The sequence below is a fragment of the Anomaloglossus baeobatrachus genome, chromosome 10, assembly GCF_048569485.1.
Source record: "Anomaloglossus baeobatrachus isolate aAnoBae1 chromosome 10, aAnoBae1.hap1, whole genome shotgun sequence".
Taxonomy (NCBI): Eukaryota; Metazoa; Chordata; class Amphibia; order Anura; family Aromobatidae; genus Anomaloglossus; species Anomaloglossus baeobatrachus.
In genome coordinates this window covers 72,411,072-72,434,681 of record NC_134362.1, presented here as the reverse complement: position 1 = coordinate 72,434,681, position 23,610 = coordinate 72,411,072, and the positions used below count along the sequence as shown (strand labels likewise).

At 44.9% G+C, this 23,610-nt stretch overlaps 1 protein-coding gene across 6 annotated transcripts in view; it reads right to left on the bottom strand.

Annotated features, from left to right (window-relative positions):
* Positions 1-23,610, bottom strand: part of SYT7 (synaptotagmin 7) — a 705,049-nt gene that overhangs the window by 267,944 nt on the left and 413,495 nt on the right. For 4 of the 6 annotated variants that reach the window (XM_075325168.1, XM_075325167.1, XM_075325169.1 and 1 more), the window contains one exon: positions 500-880. The exons of the other annotated variants lie outside the window; for them this stretch is intronic. In XM_075325168.1, the coding sequence (XP_075181283.1) occupies positions 500-880 (381 nt within the window). The remainder of the gene's footprint in view (positions 1-499; positions 881-23,610) is intronic. 6 annotated transcript variants of the gene reach the window in all.

Sequence of the window (23,610 nt, the reverse complement as noted above, 5' to 3'; positions counted from 1 at the left end):
CTAGAGTCCACAAAATTCTATTGCTGTAGACTAACAAAGAGACAATATGGCACATATCCAATTTAGGGTATTAGTTCTAGTAAAGCTTGTATCTTGAAAAGGTCAGTCTACAGCAACAAATAAGACAATTGGTTTTGGCTGAAGATTCCTGTACACAGATCAATGTCTGCCAAAAGCTGGCTCCTTAGGACAAGAAAGGAGATGAGGTTCTCATCTTGTCAAATGGATGGTGGACCCTTAGGTAAGAGCCATTAGCGAGCACTACTGCCATAGTTGTCATATTATTGCTTCTGCTCCATGAATTCACCAAATATTCTCCCTTAAGACATCTTTACTTTGAAGATATCATCTAAGATATCTGTTCCATATAGGACAATGAAATATACTCATGGTTAATATTGCCAATATCTATCTCCTGACAATGGAGGAGGAAAGGACGAAACCAGAAGAGAATACAATGAAATGATGAATAGTTTAAAAGAAACGGACAGTGACTTACAGGAAAGATTTCATGTCCAGGCCCCGATTGCGAATCTGACCAACCACATGGTCCCAGCTGCCTGGGTTGGATCGGTTCCTGATGCCAGCCGATTTGTACTTGGATCCAGCTGAGGTTGGTGGCCGGTTCTGGCCTGTGCGTTGGGAGCGGGGATTGCTGGTATTACTGCTGCTGGATGACGGAGGCTGTTGTTGCAGCTGGAGCTGCCCCAGACTCTGGCTGGTTGTTGGCTGGCAGTTATTGTGCTTTTGGTGGAGGCTGAGAGGTTGTTGGAGGCTTTGCTGGCGAAGCAGCGTGCGAGGACGTTGACACTTTAGGTCTCCCCCAGAGATGGGAATATGATCAAGAGTAGTGGCTGCTGGAAGAGTAGGGTCTTCATAACTTAGACAAAGCGTAAAAGGAGAAAGAAAGAAAGGAAAAGGTGAAGGATAGGCATTGCAGTGCGGAAAGAACATACCAGAGAGAAGTCAGCTCTGAACATAAGGTTTTATATATAAGAATTAATGAGAACAGCCGGAGACAACACTGATTAATATCCACAAGGAAAAAGGGACCAAAGAAGTTCCCAATTAATAAAATGGTTTATTTAAATATCCATTAAAAATCAGCATGGCAAAATAACAAAACATATGTTAAAGTAAAACTAGATTTTTTAATTGGAAACTTCTTCCCTACTTTCTCCTTGAGGGTATGATTGGCTTGAGAGACCATATGAATTATGCGATAGTTGGAATCTGAACTGTAGAACTAACTTTTTTCTTTTTACTGATTAATACACATTGGCCTTGAAAAGGTATTCACACCCGTGATTTTTTTACACATTTTTTCACGATACACCTATAAATTCAAATGTATTTATTGGTATTTTATGAGTTAGACCAACACAAAGTTTTTCTAAATAGTTAAAAAATCTAAATCAGAAATTTGTAACTTGTAACTTTGTATTCAGTCCACCTGAGAATAATCTTCGTATGACCACCATTTGCTGCAATTACTACTGCAAGTCTTTTGGAGGATGTCTCCACCAACTTTGGACATATAGAAGGTGAAACCTGTTACCACTGTTATCAAAATAGCTCTAGTTCAGTGAGAATGGATGGAGACGTCTGTGAACAGCAATTTTCAAGTCTTGTCACAGATTCTCAATAGGATTTAGGTCTGGGCTGTGACTTGGCTGTTTACACATATGAACATGTTTTGATCTAAACCATGCATTGTAGCTTTGGCAGGATATTTAGGGTCATTGTCCTGCTGGACGGTAAACCTACGCTTTAGTTTCAAGTCATTTGCAGCCTCTAAGAGGTTTTCCTCCAGGATTGCTCTGTGTTTAGATCCATCCATCTTCCCATCAACTCTAACCAGTTTCCCTGCTCCTGCTGAACAAAACCCTCCCCACAGCAAGATGCCACCACCATGTGTGACAGTGGGGATGGTGTTTTCAGGGAGATGTGTTGGATTCGATTTCCATCACATACAGTATAGAGTTTTGCATTTAGCCCAAAAAGTTCTACTTTGGTCTCATCTGATCAAAGCACCTTCGTCCACATGCTCGCTGTGCCCCCTACGTGGCTTTTTGCAAATGGAATTTCTTATGGCTTGTTTTCAAAAATTGCATTGTTTTTGCCACTCTTCTATAAGGACCAGATTTGTGGCGTAAACGACTAATCATTGTTCTATGGACTAATTCTTCCACCTGAGTTGTGGATGTCTGCTGCTCCTCCAGAGGCACCATGGGCGACTTGGCTGCTTCTCTAATCAGTGCTATCCTTGCTTAGGATGTCACTTTAGGTGGACGTCTATGTCTTGGTAGGTTTGAAGTTCTGCCATTTTATTTCCAGTTTTGGATGGTGGATTGAACAGTTCACCGTGACATGTTCAGAGCTTGGGCTATTTTTTTTTAACCTAACCCCGCTTTTCTCTTCTTTACAACTTTATCCCTGACCTGTCTTGTGTGTTTCTTGGTTTCCATGATGCAGTTATCCCTAATGTTCTCAAACAAACCTCTGAGGCCTTCATAGGACAGCTGTAGCTCTACTGAGATTAAATTACACAAGGGTCAACTCAATTTACTAATTTGGTGTCTTGTGCAGGCAATTGATCACTCGGTAATTAATTTAGGGGTGAATACAAATACACATCACAGATTGCATATATATATATTTTAAAATTTTTTTACAAAAACACTATTTCCTAAAGAAGGCAGAAAGACATCCAGCAACCGTAACTGAAAGGAATATAAAAACATTATTTATTAGTAACTATTAAAATATCCAAAGGGCAAAAATAAAAACACCAGGCCTATGCGTTTTGAGCACTAGTGTTGCTATGATTAAGATTCTTTTAATTTTTTTCATATTCATATATATTAATGGTTAGTAATGCGTAATGTTTTTATAGTCCTTTCCATTGCGGTTGCTTGACATCTAAATTTAAGGGTGTAACGTGAAAAAATGTAGAATTAATACTTTTTCAAGGCACTGTAGTTAGAAATATCCAGATCATTACGCACTCTCTCAAAGAAGAATGTTTTCGTTTCCTTTACCGTGACCACCCAAAGTAAGTAACAGTCCATAGTGGCGCGGATTGCTTAAATTATCAACTTTTGAAGACTTGTGCCAAGTTTATCCAAATAGAGGGTGTGTCATGATAAATATGGCCTACATTTATTTCCCTGTATCACCTTCTAGCTGGCATACACATACACAAATCGTCTTTATGATACAATTGTACACACGGTTTATACAGTTTTCCAACTCTTGTTTTGCCATACCATTTTCTCTTAAAGGGGTATTCCCATCTCATACATTTACAGCGTATCCAAAGAACATGCTGTAAATGTATAAGCTATCCTGAGAATGGTCTCTCATCGTGAGGGGCTCAGAAGTCCTCTCCATCGACAGTACCACATGCCAAAACCCCATTCTCAAGATAGATTAATAGGACCCACCTCTTCTATACATTTATGGTATATTTTTTGGGGCTGCCATAAATCTACAAGATGGGCGTACCCCATTAATTCTTTAAAAAATGCTGAGTTAGGTCTAAAAATGTAAAAAATCAAACCTTTCAGTGTATACCACACACTCTAATTTGTTGTAGTACTTTGCTTAGTACATTTCTCATTATCATCCTGTGCAGACATCTTATAGGGGTTGGGCCCATGAACAACATTTATCCCCACCGATCATAGATTCGAAATCCGACTAATGCCATGTCAGTCTCATAGACAATGCCTTGCTCCAAACTACTGCATAAAGAAGTAAATATTGCAGATATTGGAGTAAGAAGGGTTAAAAACTGTGCTGCCGTTGTCAGAGAATCAAAGACTCAAATCCTGGGAAAGTGACTTATTCAACACGTTTCGGAGCAGATCCACTCCAAAACGCGTTGAATAAATCATTTTCCCAGGATTTGATTTGTTGATCCCCTGATAACGGCAGTGCGGTTTTTAACCCTTCTTACTCCAGTATCTGAACTTCCACAACCTTGGGGGTTATGATGCCATTTCAGTAGTTGTGTCTCATACAACTTCTCCAGGTGAGCAAGTCTCTTTTGGGAACACTTCACCCATCTCTTAGATAAAACCCTATTGAGCTTGTCTCTTCTTGATTTAAGAAATATATATTGCAAAGATTGGAGTAAGAAGGGTTACAAAATGCACTGCCATTGTCAGAGGATCAAAAAATCAAGTCCTGGGAAAGTGATTTATCAACGCATTTCGGAGCAGATCCACTCCAAAACGTGCTGAATAAATCACTTTCCCAGGATTTGATTTTTTGATCCTCTGACAATGGCAGTGCGTTTTTTAACCCTTCTTACTCAATTATCTGCATTTTCATGGTCTTGGGGGTTATGATGCCATTTCAGTATCTGTTTCTCACACAACTTCTCCAGGTGAGCAAGTCGCTATTGGGAATAATTCACCCATCTCTTAGATAAGACACAATTGAGCTTATATCTTCTTGATTTAAGAAATATATATTGCCAAGATTGGAGTAAGGTTTCTTAAAAACCGTGCTGCCATTGTCAGAGGACCAAAGAATCAAATCCTGGGAAAGTGATTTATTCAACGCGTTTGAGGTTGAACTGCTCCGAAACGCGTTGAATGAATCACTTCCCCAGGATTTGATTCTTTGATTCTCTGACAACGGCAGTGCAGTTTTTAACCCTTCTTATTCCAGTATCTGAACTTCCACGGCCTTAGGGGTTATGATGCCATTTCAGTAGTTGTGTCTCACCCAACTTCTCCAGGTGAGCAAGTCTGTAGCAGGATTTCACCTATTTCTTAGATAAGAGCCAATTGGGCTTGTCTCTTCTTGATTTAAAAAATAAATATTGCAGACATTGGAATAAGATTTGTTAAAAACTGTGCTGTTGTCAGAGGACCAAAGAATCAAATACTGGGAAAGGGATTTATTCAACGTGTTTCGGAGTAGATCCACTCTGAAACGCGTTGAATAAATCACTTTCACAGGATTTGATTCTTTGATCCTCTGACAACGGCAGTGTGGATTTTTAACCCTTCTTACTATAGTATCTGAACTTCCACAGCCTTGGGGGTTATGATGCCATTTCAGTAGTTGTGTCTCCAGGTGAGCAAGTCTCTAGTGGGATAATTTCACCCATATCTTACCTAAGACCCAATTGAGCTTATCTCTTCTTGACTTAAGAAAATGTGGATTTCCCATGAATAGGGATCCAGGTCTTTAGAAATCATGATGATCAGATGCCCTGTAATTAGTCATGGTATCAGAATGCTATCCCATGATATCGAGGGGGCAGAGAGAGCATGTGAGCCATGCGCCAGTGTCCTCCAATGCGGCATGCGTCAGATACATCAGCACAGTGCATGCCCTTCTGATAACTTTGCCCTTAGCTAAAACCAATGCCAGATTTGACATTTTCTTTAAAAGCTGGAAGCCAATTGACATTATCAGATCTATGTAATTGACTGGAAGTCCAGGATTTAAAACAGGACAATAATCCCATCTTTCCAAAAGAATACACAGTCGCGGGCAACCAAAATGTTAAATGTTGGTTCTCTGTGTGCACTCTGCAGTTTGAGGCCCGCCACGTTGGCAGGTGGTGAGTGGGATGTCAGAGAAAGCTTTTTATAGCATCCCTGTAAACTCATCTCACACCAAAAGTCTTCTGGGATAGGAATGAAAAAAAACTAACATCAAAGAAGGAAGCTGCTATGTTTTCTGGGGAGGCAGAAAGGGAATAAAACAATTATCTGCGCCATATGTACCGAATATCGTATTATGGCACGGGTTCAGATATTAGACATAACACGCCAAACACATATGCTATACAGAATGAACCATATGTACGGCAACTTTAGGAAAAGTATAATAAATATGACTAGAGAGATGCATGAAGTCATGGGTATATGGGAATGTTTACTGTCTGATTGTGACTTGTACAACGTTAAGGTACAATGAACCCCGTTTTGCAGTTTTTCTGAAAATTTGTTCCAAGAGTTTTTTCTCTTTATTAATGTCCCCAGGTTATGACTTAAATGTCTGATAAATTGGGGCTAAGTTCCCACAAAAAGTATTTGTTGCGTTTTTCCGCTCCATATTTTCATGCACAAAAATCTCAATGTCTTACAGAAAAATGGATGGGATTTATGTGGCCCTATTTAGAGGCACAGATCCCAATTTAGAGCTGGAGCACACAGTTAGCCATCACTAGATGATGAAATGCCTATTTGTGGCACACAATGTTCCCTATACTGTCCTTCCCTATTCTACACTATCGCCCTACGTCATAACTATCTCAACCACCTATGATTAAACCCCTAGCTAACCTATCTGTCTAGCAGCAGCAACACCCTAAGCTTTTGCAATCACAAAATTGCGCTGATGCATGTTATATGCAGAGGGACATGTGCAGCGTCGGACTGGTTACCGGAGGAAACTCCAGTAATGCCAGGCCTGGATTTAGGTACCTGCATTGCACTCCGGAGCTCTCACTTGAGCTCCAGAGTGCAGCCTAGACTGTACCGCGAGCACCGAGTAATTGATTCCCCGATGCTTGCGGTTCAGTTAATGACAGCTGCAGACAGGCCGGGTTGAACTCCGGAGTTCAGGTGAGAGCACCGGAGATTAGCCCGGTCTGTCTGCAGCTGACATGAACTGAACCACAAGCGCCGTGGAATCAATCACTCGTTGCTTGCGGTACAGTCTAAGCTGCACGCCAGAGCTCAGGTGAGAGCTCCGGAGTGCAATGCAGGTACCTGAATCCAGGCCTGGCATTACTGGAGTTTCCTCCGGTAGCCAGTCCGACGCTGGACATGTGACTTAGGTAGCCAATGACACAAGCCCTTGTGTCTGAACCTTGTGGATGTTTTCTGTGCTCTGATTGGCTGCAGGAACATTCACACATAAAGTTAAAAAAATAATCTGCCGTTCCTCTGACCCCTCCCCAACCCCTCCACTCATCAATTACGTCCTCACACTCAGCAAACAGCACCACTACAGTAGCCAAAATAATAGGAAAGTATTAGAAAAAGCGCAAACTGTTACTGAACAAAACCAAACATTGATGACTTTTTGGACAAATGTTTGGATTTCCGAGCCCAATCCGAACAAGCCAATTTTGAAATTGGCGGAACTTTACCAATCAAGATCGCTCATATCTAGTTATTAATAGGCTATCTAATGGAGATGGCACAGACGTTGGGGCTCAGGTGTTTGGATAGTTGCTGTAGACACCTACAAAGCAAGCTGTGCCCAACTTCTCTTACTTGTGGTCACTGAGGGATGCCTTAGATTACAGAAGGGTTAACCCTCCTTCTCCAAAAATGTGACTCACAACTATAAAACAATTATGACCTCTACTGTGGCATTTTTATAAAGGTATTGGGTCAGAATAAGTGTTTAATATAAACAGCTGCTTGGTCTAAAGTGGCCAGTTGTTGCTCTTATGTTATGCATACTGTTTCCCTGAGTATTCCAGTATTTATTTTTCCTGAATCCGCCATATGGTCCCAGAGATACGGACCTTTTTATCTAGTGCAATTTTTGATGGTCTTTTTAATGGGGCATGGCTCACGGGATTCTCGGGGCGTGTTTTTAGGCAGTACTGCATAATTACCCTGTGAGACATGCCCCCTTGTCAAGAGCATTAAAAGTAGCAGTAAATGAAAAAGCTCATATCTCTGGAACCATATGGCAAATTCTAAAAAAACAAAAACTGGAACACTCGAGGGAGCTAAGGGAAAAAAATAATATAAAAAAGTGGGCACTTTTAAACTGGTGACAAGTCGTCTTTAAAGGGAACCTGACAGCTGATATATACTGACCGATCCAGGAATTACCGTAAATATATTAGTAAATTCTAGTCATTGCATAGGCTGTAAAGTAAAGTAAATCCATCCATTTAACTCTCCTTTTCTACCTAATCTCAACAGGTTTCAATAAAAAAAATATTGCATTAAAGAATCTTGACCAGAAATGTCAACATGTCTGAACTAAAAGCTGTCTGCAACGGGAGTGTAGATCAAAATGCCAATTTGATAGAAGTGCTCATTTCAATCAGTGATGCTGAAGACGTGTCTACAAGAATTTGAGGTTAAAAAGAGTCAGAGAGATTGGATCCAAATCAGTGAGACACGGCAAATCAACCTGAGTAGACAGGCTCGAAAGTGGGAAGATGTAGGAGCTGATTGGAAAAAGAAGTTATTCACTCCAGATGCATCATGTCCATATCCAGGGACTTGGTTACCAGATGTCAGCTTCACCCTGAAGTAATGACAGCACCAGGGCAGAAGAGGACACCGGTTTTCACCCTGTGACATTCTAATTCGGCACAGAAAATGGATCATACAGTAAAACTGAAATTGTCCAAGAGTGCTAATTAGATCATCAGTTACTCATTACTGTCTCTTTCTTTTCATCACCTTAAGTAATGCGAAGAATTCTGTATTTCTTTTGTCTATAGAATTATAGAGACACGGCACAGCCATGTGTACAGAGATAGCGGCATGCACAACTCCTGAGAGAAATTATTGTGTGGGCAAGGGTTGCAGTTGGACCTGGTGCTGGAGCCTCAGGTGGTCCACAAAGTCCATTGTAGAGATGGTAGAATCGATTTGCAGTACTCTAATCCATTGGCCAGGCAAGCACTCCATGACTACTAGATGGGAGACCTGTGAATCTTCTTACCTCCTGGTATTCCTGGCTTCTGTTCAACAGTTATGGAGTACTGACCTAGCCAGTTGACCAGTTTTGGGAATCAAAGCTCCCATCTCAAGTTCCTTTGATCCATATGAAAAGCCTAATAATATTAAAGACTAGAGATGAGTGGACCCGTAGAGGTTCGATTTGGTGGGTTCAGCCAGACTTTAGATAAAGATCATTTTTGGACATGGACTTCACCTGAACCCCAATGGAAGTCACTATTTGGGTAGTTCAGGTTTCTATCCACATGCAGCCAGCCATAGACAGAATAATTCTGGGTGGATAGAGTGATTCAATTTTTTTTTGGGGTGCACACTACATCTGATCACAGCGTTGTTAGCCCCACTGCGAGCAGATCAAACACTGCAAGCGGCTCATACTGGGCTGAGCACTGAGTGTACCCAAGTACAGCAAAGCTCGCGCGAGTGGTTTGCATATGTAAAGCACCCGAACCTGAATTCTGTTTTATTTTTGTAAAGTCTTTGTTTGCTACAAACACCGAACATCAGGTTCGCTCATCTCTACTAAAGACCTGTAATTGTTGGGGGCCCTGTTGGAAATTTTGCATTGAGGCTCACGAGCTATAATGGGATTATCTGGTACTTTGATTTTACTTTCCCTATGGGGCCAAGGATGGGCTGCTCATTCTCCTTCTTCCTGTGATGCCCCTTTGACAGAGCAGAACGGAAGAGAAGGAACTGTCCTGTTGATGTGACATCACAGGAAGCAGAAAAATTATCAGCTTGACCTTTGTAGGCCAGAAGAGATTGTTGCAAGGCAAACAGGCAGGTAGTTAGCCACTGCCTACCGATAAGTGCTTAGCTCCATAGGGAAAATAAAAAGTCTTGGATAACCCCTTTAAGCCACTGCTCAGGAGTAGAGTTGAGCGCGGTTCGTGGTTCGTGGTTCTCCAGTTCTAGGCTCGAGTGATTTTGGGGCCTGTTCTAGATCGAACTAGAACTCGAGCTTTTTGCAAAAGCTCGATAGTTCTAGAAACGTTCGAGAACGGTTCTAGCAGCAAAAAACCAGCTAAATCATAGCTTGGTTTCTGCTGTAATAGTGTAAGTCACTCTGTGAATCACACTATTATGACATTTCAGTGTATAGTGTGCGTGAACAGCGCCTTCAGATCACTGCTGTTTCTATAATGGCGATCGCCATTTTTTTTTTTTTTCTTGTCTTCCTTCCCTAAGCGCGCGCGTCTTGTGGGGCGGGTCAGCATGTCAGCCAATCCCAGACACACACACAGCTAAGTGGACTTTGAGCCAGAGAAGCAACGGCATGTGTGATAGGATGTCCATGTCACATGTCCCTGCATTATAAAACCGGACATTTTCTTCCAGGACGCCATTATCTGCCTTCTGCGTCTTTGGTGTCAGACATCACTGTCGCAGCTCCGTCCTCCTCCTGAGTCCTATCGCCGATACAGCTGTATGCGCTGCATACACAGCGTTAGACAGCTTAGGGAGAGCACTTTCTAGCAGTCCTTTTAAGGGCTCAAACCAGCAGGGTCAGAGAGCCATAAGTGACAGGTCCTGCAAACAGCCACAGCGTCTGTGTAGCCAAGGTCAGGGATTTCCTCCCTGCATTTCACCATTAGGAGGGAATAGAAAGGCAGGCTTCCATTCCTCTACCCAAAGCCCCACAATCCTGCCACTGTACCCTCTTGTCCTCTGCACACTCCAACTCATGATAACTAAGCCATTATACTAGCAAACACTCAGTGTACCTAGTGGCATCCTATCTGTGGCTATTGGACTTTGCTATAGTCCCACTAGTGCAAAGACATTTGCAGAGCACCTCTGCCTGCATTGCACACTCCAACTTTTTTAAACTAAGCCATTTTACTAGCAAACACTCAGTGTACCTAGTGGCATCCTATACGTGGCTATTGGACTTTGCTATAGTCCCACTAGTGCAAAGACATTTGCAGAGCACGTCTGCCTGCATTGCACACTCCAACTCATTATAACTAAGCCATTATACTAGCAAACACTCAGTGTACCTAGTGGCATCCTAAACGTGGCTATTGTACTTTTGTCTATTCACACTATTGTAAAGATATATGCAGCACGTCTGCCTGCATTGCACACTCAAACTTTTTTAAACTAAGCCATTATACTAGCAAACACTCATTGTACCTATTGGCATCCTAAACGTGGCTATTGTACTTTTGTCTATTCACACTATTGGAACGATATTTGCAGCACCTCTGCCTGCATTGCACACTCAAACTTTTTTAAACTCAGCCATTATACTAGCAAACAGTCAGTGTACCTAGTGGCATCCTAAACGTGGCTATTGTACTTTTGTCTATTCACACTATTGGAACGATATTTGCAGCACGTCTGCCTGCATTGCACACTCAAACTTTTTTAAACTCAGCCATTATACTAGCAAACACTCAGTGTACCTAGTGGCATCCTAAACGTGGCTATTGTACTTTTGTCTATTCACACTATTGTAAACATATTTGCAGCACGTCTGCCTGCATTCCACACTCAAACTTTTTTAAACTCAGCCATTATACTAGCAAACACTCAGTGTACCTATTGGCATCCTAAACGTGGCTATTGTACTTTTGTCTATTCACACTATTGTAAACATATTTGCAGCACGTCTGCCTGCATTGCACACTCAAACTTTTTTAAACTCAGCCATTATACTAGCAAACACTCAGTGTACCTAGTGGCATCCTAAACGTGGCTATTGTACTTTTGTCTATTCACACTATTGTAAACATATTTGCAGCACGTCTGCCTGCATTACACACTCAAACTTTTTTAAACTCAGCCATTATACTAGCAAACACTCAGTGTACCTAGTGGCATCCTACACGTGGCTATTGTACTTTTGTCTATTCACACTATTGGAACGATATTTGCAGCACGTCTGCCTGCATTGCACACTCAAACTTTTTTAAACTCAGCCATTATACTAGCAAACACTCAGTGTACCTAGTGGCATCCTAAACGTGGCTATTGTACTTTTGTCTATTCACACTATTGGAACGATATTTGCAGCACGTCTGCCTGCATTGCACACTCAAACTTTTTTAAACTCAGCCATTATACTAGCAAACACTCAGTGTACCTAGTGGCATCCTAAACGTGGCTATTGTACTTTTGTCTATTCACACTATTGTAAACATATTTGCAGCACGTCTGCCTGCATTGCACACTCAAACTTTTTTAAACTCAGCCATTATACTAGCAAACACTCAGTGTACCTAGTGGCATCCTAAACGTGGCTATTGTACTTTTGTCTATTCACACTATTGTAAACATATTTGCAGCACGTCTGCCTGCATTACACACTCAAACTTTTTTAAACTCAGCCATTATACTAGAAAACAGTCAGTGTACCTAGTGGCATCCTAAACGTGGCTATTGTACTTTTGTCTATTCACACTATTGTAAACATATTTGCAGCACGTCTGCCTGCATTACACACTCAAACATTTTTAAACTCAGCCATTATACTAGCAAACACTCAGTGTACCTAGTGGCATCCTAAACGTGGCTATTGTACTTTTGTCTATTCACACTATTGTAAACATATTTGCAGCACGTCTGCCTGCATTACACACTCAAACTTTTTTAAACTCAGCCATTATACTAGCAAACACTCAGTGTACCTAGTGGCATCCTAAACGTGGCTATTGTACTTTTGTCTATTCACACTATTGGAACGATATTTGCAGCACGTCTGCCTGCATTGCACACTCAAACTTTTTTAAACTCAGCCATTATACTAGCAAACAGTCAGTGTACCTAGTGGCATCCTAAACGTGGCTATTGTACTTTTGTCTATTCACACTATTGTAAACATATTTGCAGCACGTCTGCCTGCATTACACACTCAAACATTTTTAAACTCAGCCATTATACTAGCAAACACTCAGTGTACCTAGTGGCATCCTAAACGTGGCTATTGTACTTTTGTCTATTCACACTATTGTAAACATATTTGCAGCACGTCTGCCTGCATTACACACTCAAACTTTTTTAAACTCAGCCATTATACTAGCAAACACTCAGTGTACCTAGTGGCATCCTAAACGTGGCTATTGTACTTTTGTCTATTCACACTATTGGAACGATATTTGCAGCACGTCTGCCTGCATTGCACACTCAAACTTTTTTAAACTCAGCCATTATACTAGCAAACACTCAGTGTACCTAGTGGCATCCTAAACGTGGCTATTGTACTTTTGTCTATTCACACTATTGGAACGATATTTGCAGCACGTCTGCCTGCATTGCACACTCAAACTTTTTTAAACTCAGCCATTATACTAGCAAACACTCAGTGTACCTAGTGGCATCCTAAACGTGGCTATTGTACTTTTGTCTATTCACACTATTGTAAACATATTTGCAGCACGTCTGCCTGCATTACACACTCAAACTTTTTTAAAATCAGCCATTATACTAGCAAACACTCAGTGTACCTAGTGGCATCCTAAACGTGGCTATTGTACTTTTGTCTATTCACACTATTGGAACGATATTTGCAGCACGTCTGCCTGCATTGCACACTCAAACTTTTTTAAACTCAGCCATTATACTAGCAAACACTCAGTGTACCTAGTGGCATCCTAAACGTGGCTATTGTACTTTTGTCTATTCACACTATTGTAAACATATTTGCAGCACGTCTGCCTGCATTGCACACTCAAACTTTTTTAAACTAAGCCATTATACTAGCAAACACTCAGTGTACCTAGTGGCATCCTAAACGTGGCTATTGTACTTTTGTCTATTCACACTACTGCAAATCTATGTGCAGCACCTCTGCATGACAACCTCCTGCTCTGTTTTTAATAAGCTATAATGATAGCACAAAATACTGCCATTTAGTGGCATCATAGAACTGGCTGTTGTATTCCATTAGTGCCCCACTGGTGCCAAGCTATTTCTAGCACCTCTACATCACACCCTCATGCACATTTTGCTACGCTAATGTTATAGCAAACTCATGGAATTCATTGCTGCATTTCATAATTCGGAGGGATAGAAAGTCAGGCTTCCTTTAGCTTTTCCTTCTGTTCATAGACAGCATCTCCAAGAGCAATTTCCCCTCCACGTCTAAGTGTGGAGAGGCAGCTAGTGCGCATGCGTGTGCCGATTTACCCCAGCTGCAGCCTAATTACAGTGTTTCGCGTAGTGAGTATGCTCAGCCTGACTGTGTTATTCCTGACGCTAAGTCTTCTTTTCGGGATACAGCGCATGCTCCCACACTAAGTGTGAAAAGCCTCTTTGCACAGGTGCTTGCATTCCGTGCCGGGTCTAAGTCCTGTTTTGTGCCTAGACACCATGCTAAAGCTGATAGTCTTTTTTCAGAGACTGTATTTCATGCTACTGAGCATGCTCAGGCACTTACTGCATCAGAGACTAGGTCCGGTAATGAACTCTTTGGCCCTGCCCCTGATGTGGGGGTCCCATATAGACCACAGGGCATCAGGTGTCCTCCCAAATGGCTTGCAGAGGCCCACACCTATGACTTGTCACCGCATTATTGATGGTCAGACAATGACTGGTGAGGTGTTTGGGTCATGGCAGCCATGAGGTCATCATTGAAGTTGCGGTTCCAAATAGGACGCTAGTTATGCCACTCATGACGTGTCACTCTACTTTTGTCTCCAGGAGGTGCATTGTGGTTCACCCTGGTTTGGGGCGGACCCAGGTTATAAAAGGGGCTGGAGCCAACAAGGAGGTGCGCAGTCTTCTATTATGCTCCGAAAGAGCACACCTCCATGTGTTGAACCCATTGCGGCTTTAGGCCAGAGGTAGGCAGGGATAGGGTGGTGGATGCAGGCCACCACCACAGTTGGTAACGCAGAATGGTTAAGACCAGCTCCTGTCCTACCAGTCCTGCTTGTGCAGCCCAGTGGCATTAACAGGCCTGCTGCTGCTGATGCGCCTGCTGTCCACAGGTGTGGCCCCTACGCACACGGTCAGCGTACTCAATGGCCCCTGTGTTGTTAACAGTGAGTTCCTGGGCTGGGTGGGCATGTGGACCCTGTGACGCTAACAGGGCTCACAGTCTCCAGATCCGAATGGCGTCTAACTCGGTTCAGGCTACTATTAGTTTCATAGCCACACAGCTCTGTATCCTCCACCAAACCTTCCAGTTGCCAACCTCTCCTTTTCCAACTGGGAGCACGGTGGACACTGACTGCTGATGGGGATATATACCTTTCTCTTTCTTTTCTTATTAATTTTCGTTATATAGCGGTCACAGATTATATACCACTTTATCCAAATCTGCCAGTCCCACTGTAACAGATGGTGTTTCTTCAGCAAATGTTACAGTTGCTTAACCACCAAATCCACGGACCAAAACTTTTTTCCCCTTTCCAACACACCTGTTCCCCTTTCCAACAGCATCTGTCCTTTTTCAACTCATTTTGGGATATGACCAAAAGTGCAACTGTGCAGGGACACCGTACTCAACGCCATCTCAGCACAGCAGCCATCCCTCGGTCCCTCCGATGTGGACAAGTAAAAGACCATTTCCTCCTATCCATGACAAAGCGTTGAGATTCACTCTGTGCAGCACTGGTGTTTAGTGGAAAAGTAGATCTAAGATTGCGTACCACATTCTGCAGATACTCCTGTATACATGCGTACATTTCTATGGCAGGAATTAGTTCGCCAAATTTTGTCTTGTACCGGGGATCTAACAGTGTGGCAACCCAGTATTCAGGATTACTTCAAATTCATACAATCCGAGGGTCACGTTGTAGGTAGTGCAGCAAGAAGGCGCTCATGTGTCTTGTGCATCCAGGAGGACCAAGTCCTTGGTGTGTTGGTGGCAGAGAGGTGAGAATTGTGCCTCCTTCCTCTGCCCTCTCCCCACAACCTCGCACAACCGAAATGTGAGCAAGCTCTCACTCATCTGCTGAGTCTTCCATGCCCATCGCCAGTTCGTCCTCCATTTCTTCATGGGCTCCTGCACTTTCATCAACACTTTTTGCTGATACTATGCGCCCTTGTTAATCCCTCTCCCTCACCATGACTGCGGCATAGGTGCCGCTGACCATCTGGACCTCGTAGATCTTGTTATCCCTTCCGCATATGACTCCTCCTGTACTTCCTCCCCTTCCTCTTGTCCCAACACCTGACTCCGAATAATAATTACAGTGTGCTCCATCATGTAGATGACCAGAATTGTCACGCTGAGAATGACATTGCCAGTGCTAAACATCTTCGTCGACATTTGTGAACTGTGTAGCAGGGTGCATAGGTCCTTGATCTGACACCACTCCAGCAGCGTGATCTGCACCACCTCTTGATCAAGTTATCCCAGGATATATGTCATACCGTATTTCAGCAGGGCTCTGCGGTGCTGCCACACACGCTGCAACATATGCAGATTCCAATTCCTGCGTGTCGGAACATCGCATTTCCGGCGTTTAACTGCCAGACCCTAAGACTTCCGGAGTGATGAAAGTTGTTGAGCTGCTGTGTGCGCACGATGGAATTGAGCACATAGCGAGCGTGTCCGCTGCACAAGGCCATGTAGGCCGTGATGGTGTTTTAAAAATTGCTGGAGAATTCGGTTCAACACGTGAGCCATACAAGGCACGTGTGTCACATTGCCCTGAGGATGGCCCGCAGCCAGGTTTGCATCATTGCCGCACACGGCTGTTAAGTCACCAACGGAGTCCGCTCCGTCAATTTGTACTCCGGTCGCCAGGTGACAACGTGTTCCTTTCATGAATAGTGCTGATGATGGGAGAGTAGTCGATGCCAGCGGCGCAGGTGGACGCAGGTTATGCTCACCCACTGGGCTGCATTACCTTGACAGATGCAGAATCTCTGGCTGAATGTAGCTGGTGGGTATCTCACAGATGAAATACCATCATTCAGCTACAACCAATGGGAAGACACCACACCCTTTTTTATGCCCATCCTGTCTGCAGACCACTGCCAGACATAGCTATGAACCTCTGGTTAATTTTACCCCCAGTTCAGTTTTATGATTTTGTGTGCTTGTTACCTGACTACTTTTCCTGCTTGCTGTTTATGTACCTTGTTGGCCGATCCGCATTTCACCTCTGCTTGTTTTCTGATTAAGTCCTGGCCGTCCCATTGTGTTCCTGTTCCTCAATTAATGTTTTGACCCTGCCTGACTACTATTCTCTGGAATAGGGGTGTGACTCACATTTCCCATACATTTCAAAGTAAAACTTTGACCGCCTGATGGCATTGAGCTCTGCTGCCAGCATAGTAAGGAGGTGTGTGGTAGTCCTTGTGCGCAGTTGCAAGGAAGGGTGGCCTGACCACACAGGGTTTGCGCCAAGCTGGAGGACCCACACGAGGTTGAAGAGGCAGAAGCAGTGTATTAACTTCTACATACAGAAGAAGGATTGAAACAACTCGTGGGGACGGCAAGACTTGGACAGCAGACCCTTCTCCATCTCTCACCATAGTTTGCCAGTGCCCAGTCAGTGACATGTAATGACCCTGTCTATGCTTACTGGTCCAAGTATCTGTGTTGAAATGCACCCTGTCGCACACAGATTTTCTCAAGGAAGTGGTGATGTTGTGTGCGACATGCTGGTGTAGCGCGGGCATGCTTTTCTTGGAGAAGCAGTGGTGATTGGGCATCTGGTACTGGAGCACAGCGACAGACATAAGGTCTGTAAAATCCTGTGTGTCCACTAGGCGTAAAGGCAGCATTTCGGTAGCCAACAGCTTACAGAGGGATAGAGTCAACCACTTAGCTTTGTCATGGGTCGCAGTAAGTGGCCTTTTATTTGACCACATCTGAGGGACAGAGATCTGGCTGCTGTGTGTAGACGGTGTTGAGTAGGGTGTCCCTGGAAAAATGCAGGTTTGTGAGGAAAGTGCAGGCGGAGACATGATGTTGCCTTCATCTTGCCTTCAGATCTGTTCATCTTGTATCATTTTTAAAAAACACAGCAAGCAAGGGTTACTCCAAGCGGAGTCTACCTTTTTTCCAAAAATTGGGCACACAGACACCCCATCAGTGGCAGCACTTGTGCCCTAGTTGCAAACAGGATGTTTTGATTTGCATCAAGCACATTCAAAAATACGCCATAATTAACCGTCCCCAGCATGACACCGGGGTAGGTAGATAAAGTCTTTGCTGAACCATGACTTGGTCATCTTGGCTCCTTTTAAAAACAATGTAAGCAAGGGTTACTCAAAGCGGAGCCTCCCTTTTTTCCAAAAATTGTGCCCCACACACACCCACCCATTCAGTGGCAGCAGTTGTGCCATAGTTGTACACTTCACAGCTAGATTTGCATCAAGCACATTCCAAATCCACAAGCATTTACTCTCCCCAGGATGACACAGGGGTTGTAAATTCCTTCTGGATCCATGACTTGTTAATTTTGATGAACGTCAGTCTGTCCACATTGTCACTGGACAGACGCGTGCGCTTATCTGTCAGCACACACCCAGCAGCACTGAAGACACGTTCAGAGACAACGCTGGCAGCTGTACACGACAAAATCTCCAAGGCGTAACTGGATAGCTCTGGCCATTTTTCTAGATTTGAAGCCCAAAATGAGCAAGGCTCTATTTGCAAAGTCATGGCATCGATGTTCATTTGTAGATACTCCTGTATCAGCCTCTCCAGCCGTTGACTATGTGTCAGACTTGTTGTCTCTGGTGGCCTTGCAAAGGAGGGTCTAAAAAAATTATGAAAAGATTCCATTAAATTGCTGTTACCAGCACCAGATACGGTCCTACTGGTACGTGTAGACTGTTGAAGATGACGAGACCGTACCATGTTTGTCAAGTTACAACTGGGAGATTCAGTCCCTGCACCTGCACGGTTGTTTGGTGGAAAAGCGGATCTAAGATCGAGTAACAGCTTCTGCTGATACTCCTGCATAAGTGCGTCCCTTTCTATGGCTGGAATTATGTCACAAAATTTGGACTTGTACCGGGGATCTAATAGTGTGGCAAGCCAGTAGTCATCATCACTTCTAATTTTGACAATACGAGGGTCATGTTGGAGGTAGTGCAACAAGAAGGCACTCATGTGTCTTGCGCAGCCATGCGGACCATGTCCACACTGTGTTTGTGGCATAGAGGTGCTAACCGTTCTTTCTTCCTCTGACATCTCCCCCCAACCTCTTTCAACTGAAATTTGACCAAGGTCCCCCTCATCTGCTGAGTCTTCCATGTCCATGGACAGTTCGTCCTCCATATCTTCATGTCCTCCTGCACCTTCCTGAACATCTCGCCTGCTACCATGCGCCCTTGTTGATCCCTGTCCCCCATGGTCCCATGCCTGCCGCGTTGGTGATCATGAACGTCTGGACCTTGGTGATGTTGTTGTGTCTTGCGCATATGAATCCTCCTGTAGTTCCTCCCCTTCCTGTTGTCCCACCCCCTGACTCCGAATAGTGTTTAGCGTGTGCTCCAGCATGTAAATGACTGGAATCGTCATGCTGATAATGGCATTGTCAGCGCTAAACATATTCGTCGCCATGTCGAAACTGTGCAGAAGCGTGCCTAGGTCCTTGATCTGAGACCACTCCATCAGGGTGATCTGCCCCACCTCTGCATCTCGTTGGCCCAGGCTATACGTCATGACGTATTGCACCAGGGCTCTGCGGTGCTGCCACAGTCGCTGTAACATGTGGAGAGTTGAATTCCAGCGTGTCGCCACATCGCATTTCAGGCGATGAACCGGCAGGCCGAAAGACTTCTGGAGCGATGCAAGTCGCTCAGCTGCGGCGCTTGAACGGCGGAAGTGAGCAGACAGTTTTCGTGCCCTGTTCAGAAGGCCATCTAGGCCGGGATAGTGTGTTAAAAATTGCTGGACGACAAGGTTCAACACGTGAGCCATACAAGGTACGTGTGTCACCTTGCCCAGGCGAAGGGCCGCACCCAGGTTTGCAGCATTGTCGCACACGGCCTTACCAGGCTGCAGGTTGAGTGGAGACAACCATTTATTAAACTCGGACCGCAGAGCTGACCACAACTCCTCAGCTGTGTGACTCTTATTCCCAAGACATGTCAAGCTAAAGACCGTCTGATGCCGTTGCGCTCTGCTGCCAGCATAGTAATGAGGGGTGCGTGATTCCTTCTGCGCAGTGAGAACGCTGGTGGCCTGACCAGGCAGGCTTGGGGCGGAGGTGGAGGACCCAGATGAGGTGGAGGATGCAGAAGCAGTGGCGGAACTTGGACAGACAGAGGATTGACACACAAGTCGTGGGGACGGCAAGACTTGTGCAGCAGACCCTTCACCATCAATCACCATAGTTACCCAGTGGCCAGTCAGCGACATGTAACGTCCCTGTCCATGCTTACTGGTCCAAGTATCTGTGGTGAAATGCACCCGTTCACACACAGAGTTTCTCAAGGAAGCGGTGATGTTGTGTGTGACATGCTGGTGTAGCGCGGGCACACCTTTCTTAGAGAAGTAGTGGCGACTAGGCATCTGGTACTGGGGCACAGCGACAGACATAAGGTCTGTAAAATCCTGTGTGTCCACTAGGCGGAAAGGCAGCATTTCGGTAGCCAACAGCTTACAGAGGGATAGAGTCAACCTCTTAGCTTTGTCATGGGTCGCAGGAAGTGGCCTTTTATTTGACCACATCTGAGGGACAGAGATCTGGCTGCTGTGTGTAGACGGTGTTGAGTAGGGTGTCCCTTGAAAAATGCAGGTTTGTGAGGAAAGTGCAGGCGGAGACATGATGTTGCCTTCATCCAACGTTGGTGCTATCGATGTTTGAGAGAGCTGTACACAATCACTTGTTTCCCCTTCCAAACCAACTGACGACCTACCAAGCAAACTGCCTGTTGCGGTTACAGTGGTGGAAGTTGTGGGTGGAAAAACAGGTGTGACAGCTGTCCCCACAGTCCTAGAAGATGACGAGCGCGCGGATGCACTGGAAGGGGCAGGCGGTGGATGGTTGGCTCCGCTAGGCCGCATTGCAGCACGGTGAGCTTCCCACCAGGCCATATGATATTTATTCATGTGACGATTCATGGAAGAAGTTGTCAAACTGCTGAGGTTTTGACCTCTAGTAAGATAACCATGCCAAATGTTACAGATCACATAATTTGGGCGATCTTTTTTTATGTCAAAAAAGGACCAGGCTAGGCAAGGCTTAGAGGCCATGCGACCTGTTGATCCACCCCGAATAATGCTCAGAGGCAGAGTGGTGGCTGAGGATGCAGTTGTAGACGTGCTACCAGTGCTCCGACTGTGTCCAGGAAGGCGCAAGGTTACTTCGACGTCGGTTGCATCCTCCTCCACCGCCTCTGTTGACCTCCTCGATTGTCTGACTGTGGGTTGACAGTAGGTGGGATCTAGAACTTCATCATCAATTGTTGTGTTTGCACTCCCCTCCCCCTCAGACCGAGCCTCTTCTTGCCCTGACCGAATATTTAAGTTGTCATCCCAATCGGGTATCTGCGTCTCATCTTCATCAGTATGTTCCTCATTGTCTATAACCACAGTTGTTGGAAAGGCAGCATTTTGGTAGCCAACAGTTTGCAGATGATGAAAGTCAACCTCCAAGCCATGTCATGCCCTTCTAAAAGCATGTAAAACACAGCGAGGGGACTCCAACCACAGTCTCCCTCGTTTCCACTAACTGGGCCACACACACCCCACTTGACTGGCATCGGTTGAGCCCCCTTTTGAAAAAGAAAAAGATGCTTTGCATGAAGCACTCTCAAAAATACGCGTGCCTTTCCCGTCCCCTGGCTGACCCAGGGGAAGAAAAGTCCTCTGAGAGCCATGACTTGTTCATCTTGGTTCTTTTACAGACACAGCGAGGGGACTCCAACCACAGTCTCCCTCGTTTCCACTAAATGGGCCACACACACCCCTCTTGACTGACATCAGTTGATGCCCCTTTTCAAAATGAAAAAGATGCTTTGCATGAAGCACTCTCAAAAATACGCTTGCCTTTCCCGTCCCCTGGCTGACCCAGGGGAAGAAAAGTCCTCTGAGAGCCATGACTTGTTCATCTTGGTTCTTTTAGAGACACAGCGAGGGGACTCCAACCACAGTCTCCCTCGTTTCCACTAACTGGGCCACACACACCCCACTTGACTGGCATCGGTTGAGCCCCCTTTTGAAAAAGAAAAAGATGCTTTGCATGAAGCACTCTCAAAAATACGCGTGCCTTTCCCGTCCCCTGGCTGACCCAGGGGAAGAAAAGTCCTCTGAGAGCCATGACTTGTTCATCTTGGTTCTTTTAGAGACACAGCGAGGGGACTCCAACCACAGTCTCCCTCGTTTCCACTAAATGGGCCACACACACCCCTCTTGACTGACATCAGTTGATGCCCCTTTTCAAAATGAAAAAGATGCTTTGCATGAAGCACTCTCAAAAATACGCGTGCCTTTCCCGTCCCCTGGCTGACCCAGGGGAAGAAAAGTCCTCTGAGAGCCATGACTTGTTCATCTTGGTTCTTTTAGAGACACAGCGAGGGGACTCCAACCACAGTCTCCCTCGTTTCCACTAACTGGGCCACACACACCCCACTTGACTGGCATCGGTTGAGCCCCCTTTTGAAAAAGAAAAAGATGCTTTGCATGAAGCACTCTCAAAAATACACGTGCCTTTCCCGTCCCCTGGCTGACCCAGGGGAAGAAAAGTCCTCTGAGAGCCATGACTTGTTCATCTTGGTTCTTTTAGAGACACAGCGAGGGGACTCCAACCACAGTCTCCCTCGTTTCCACTAAATGGGCCACACACACCCCTCTTGACTGACATCAGTTGATGCCCCTTTTCAAAATGAAAAAGATGCTTTGCATGAAGCACTCTCAAAAATACGCTTGCCTTTCCCGTCCCCTGGCTGACCCAGGGGAAGAAAAGTCCTCTGAGAGCCATGACTTGTTCATCTTGGTTCTTTTAGAGACACAGCGAGGGGACTCCAACCACAGTCTCCCTCGTTTCCACTAACTGGGCCACACACACCCCACTTGACTGGCATCGGTTGAGCCCCCTTTTGAAAAAGAAAAAGATGCTTTGCATGAAGCACTCTCAAAAATACGCGTGCCTTTCCCGTCCCCTGGCTGACCCAGGGGAAGAAAAGTCCTCTGAGAGCCATGACTTGTTCATCTTGGTTCTTTTAGAGACACAGCGAGGGGACTCCAACCACAGTCTCCCTCGTTTCCACTAAATGGGCCACACACACCCCTCTTGACTGACATCAGTTGATGCCCCTTTTCAAAATGAAAAAGATGCTTTGCATGAAGCACTCTCAAAAATACGCGTGCCTTTCCCGTCCCCTGGCTGACCCAGGGGAAGAAAAGTCCTCTGAGAGCCATGACTTGTTCATCTTGGTTCTTTTAGAGACACAGCGAGGGGACTCCAACCACAGTCTCCCTCGTTTCCACTAACTGGGCCACACACACCCCACTTGACTGGCATCGGTTGAGCCCCCTTTTGAAAAAGAAAAAGATGCTTTGCATGAAGCACTCTCAAAAATACGCGTGCCTTTCCCGTCCCCTGGCTGACCCAGGGGAAGAAAAGTCCTCTGAGAGCCATGACTTGTTCATCTTGGTTCTTTTACAGACACAGCGAGGGGACTCCAACCACAGTCTCCCTCGTTTCCACTAAATGGGCCACACACACCCCTCTTGACTGACATCAGTTGATGCCCCTTTTCAAAATGAAAAAGATGCTTTGCATGAAGCACTCTCAAAAATACGCTTGCCTTTCCCGTCCCCTGGCTGACCCAGGGGAAGAAAAGTCCTCTGAGAGCCATGACTTGTTCATCTTGGTTCTTTTAGAGACACAGCGAGGGGACTCCAACCACAGTCTCCCTCGTTTCCACTAACTGGGCCACACACACCCCACTTGACTGGCATCGGTTGAGCCCCCTTTTGAAAAAGAAAAAGATGCTTTGCATGAAGCACTCTCAAAAATACGCGTGCCTTTCCCGTCCCCTGGCTGACCCAGGGGAAGAA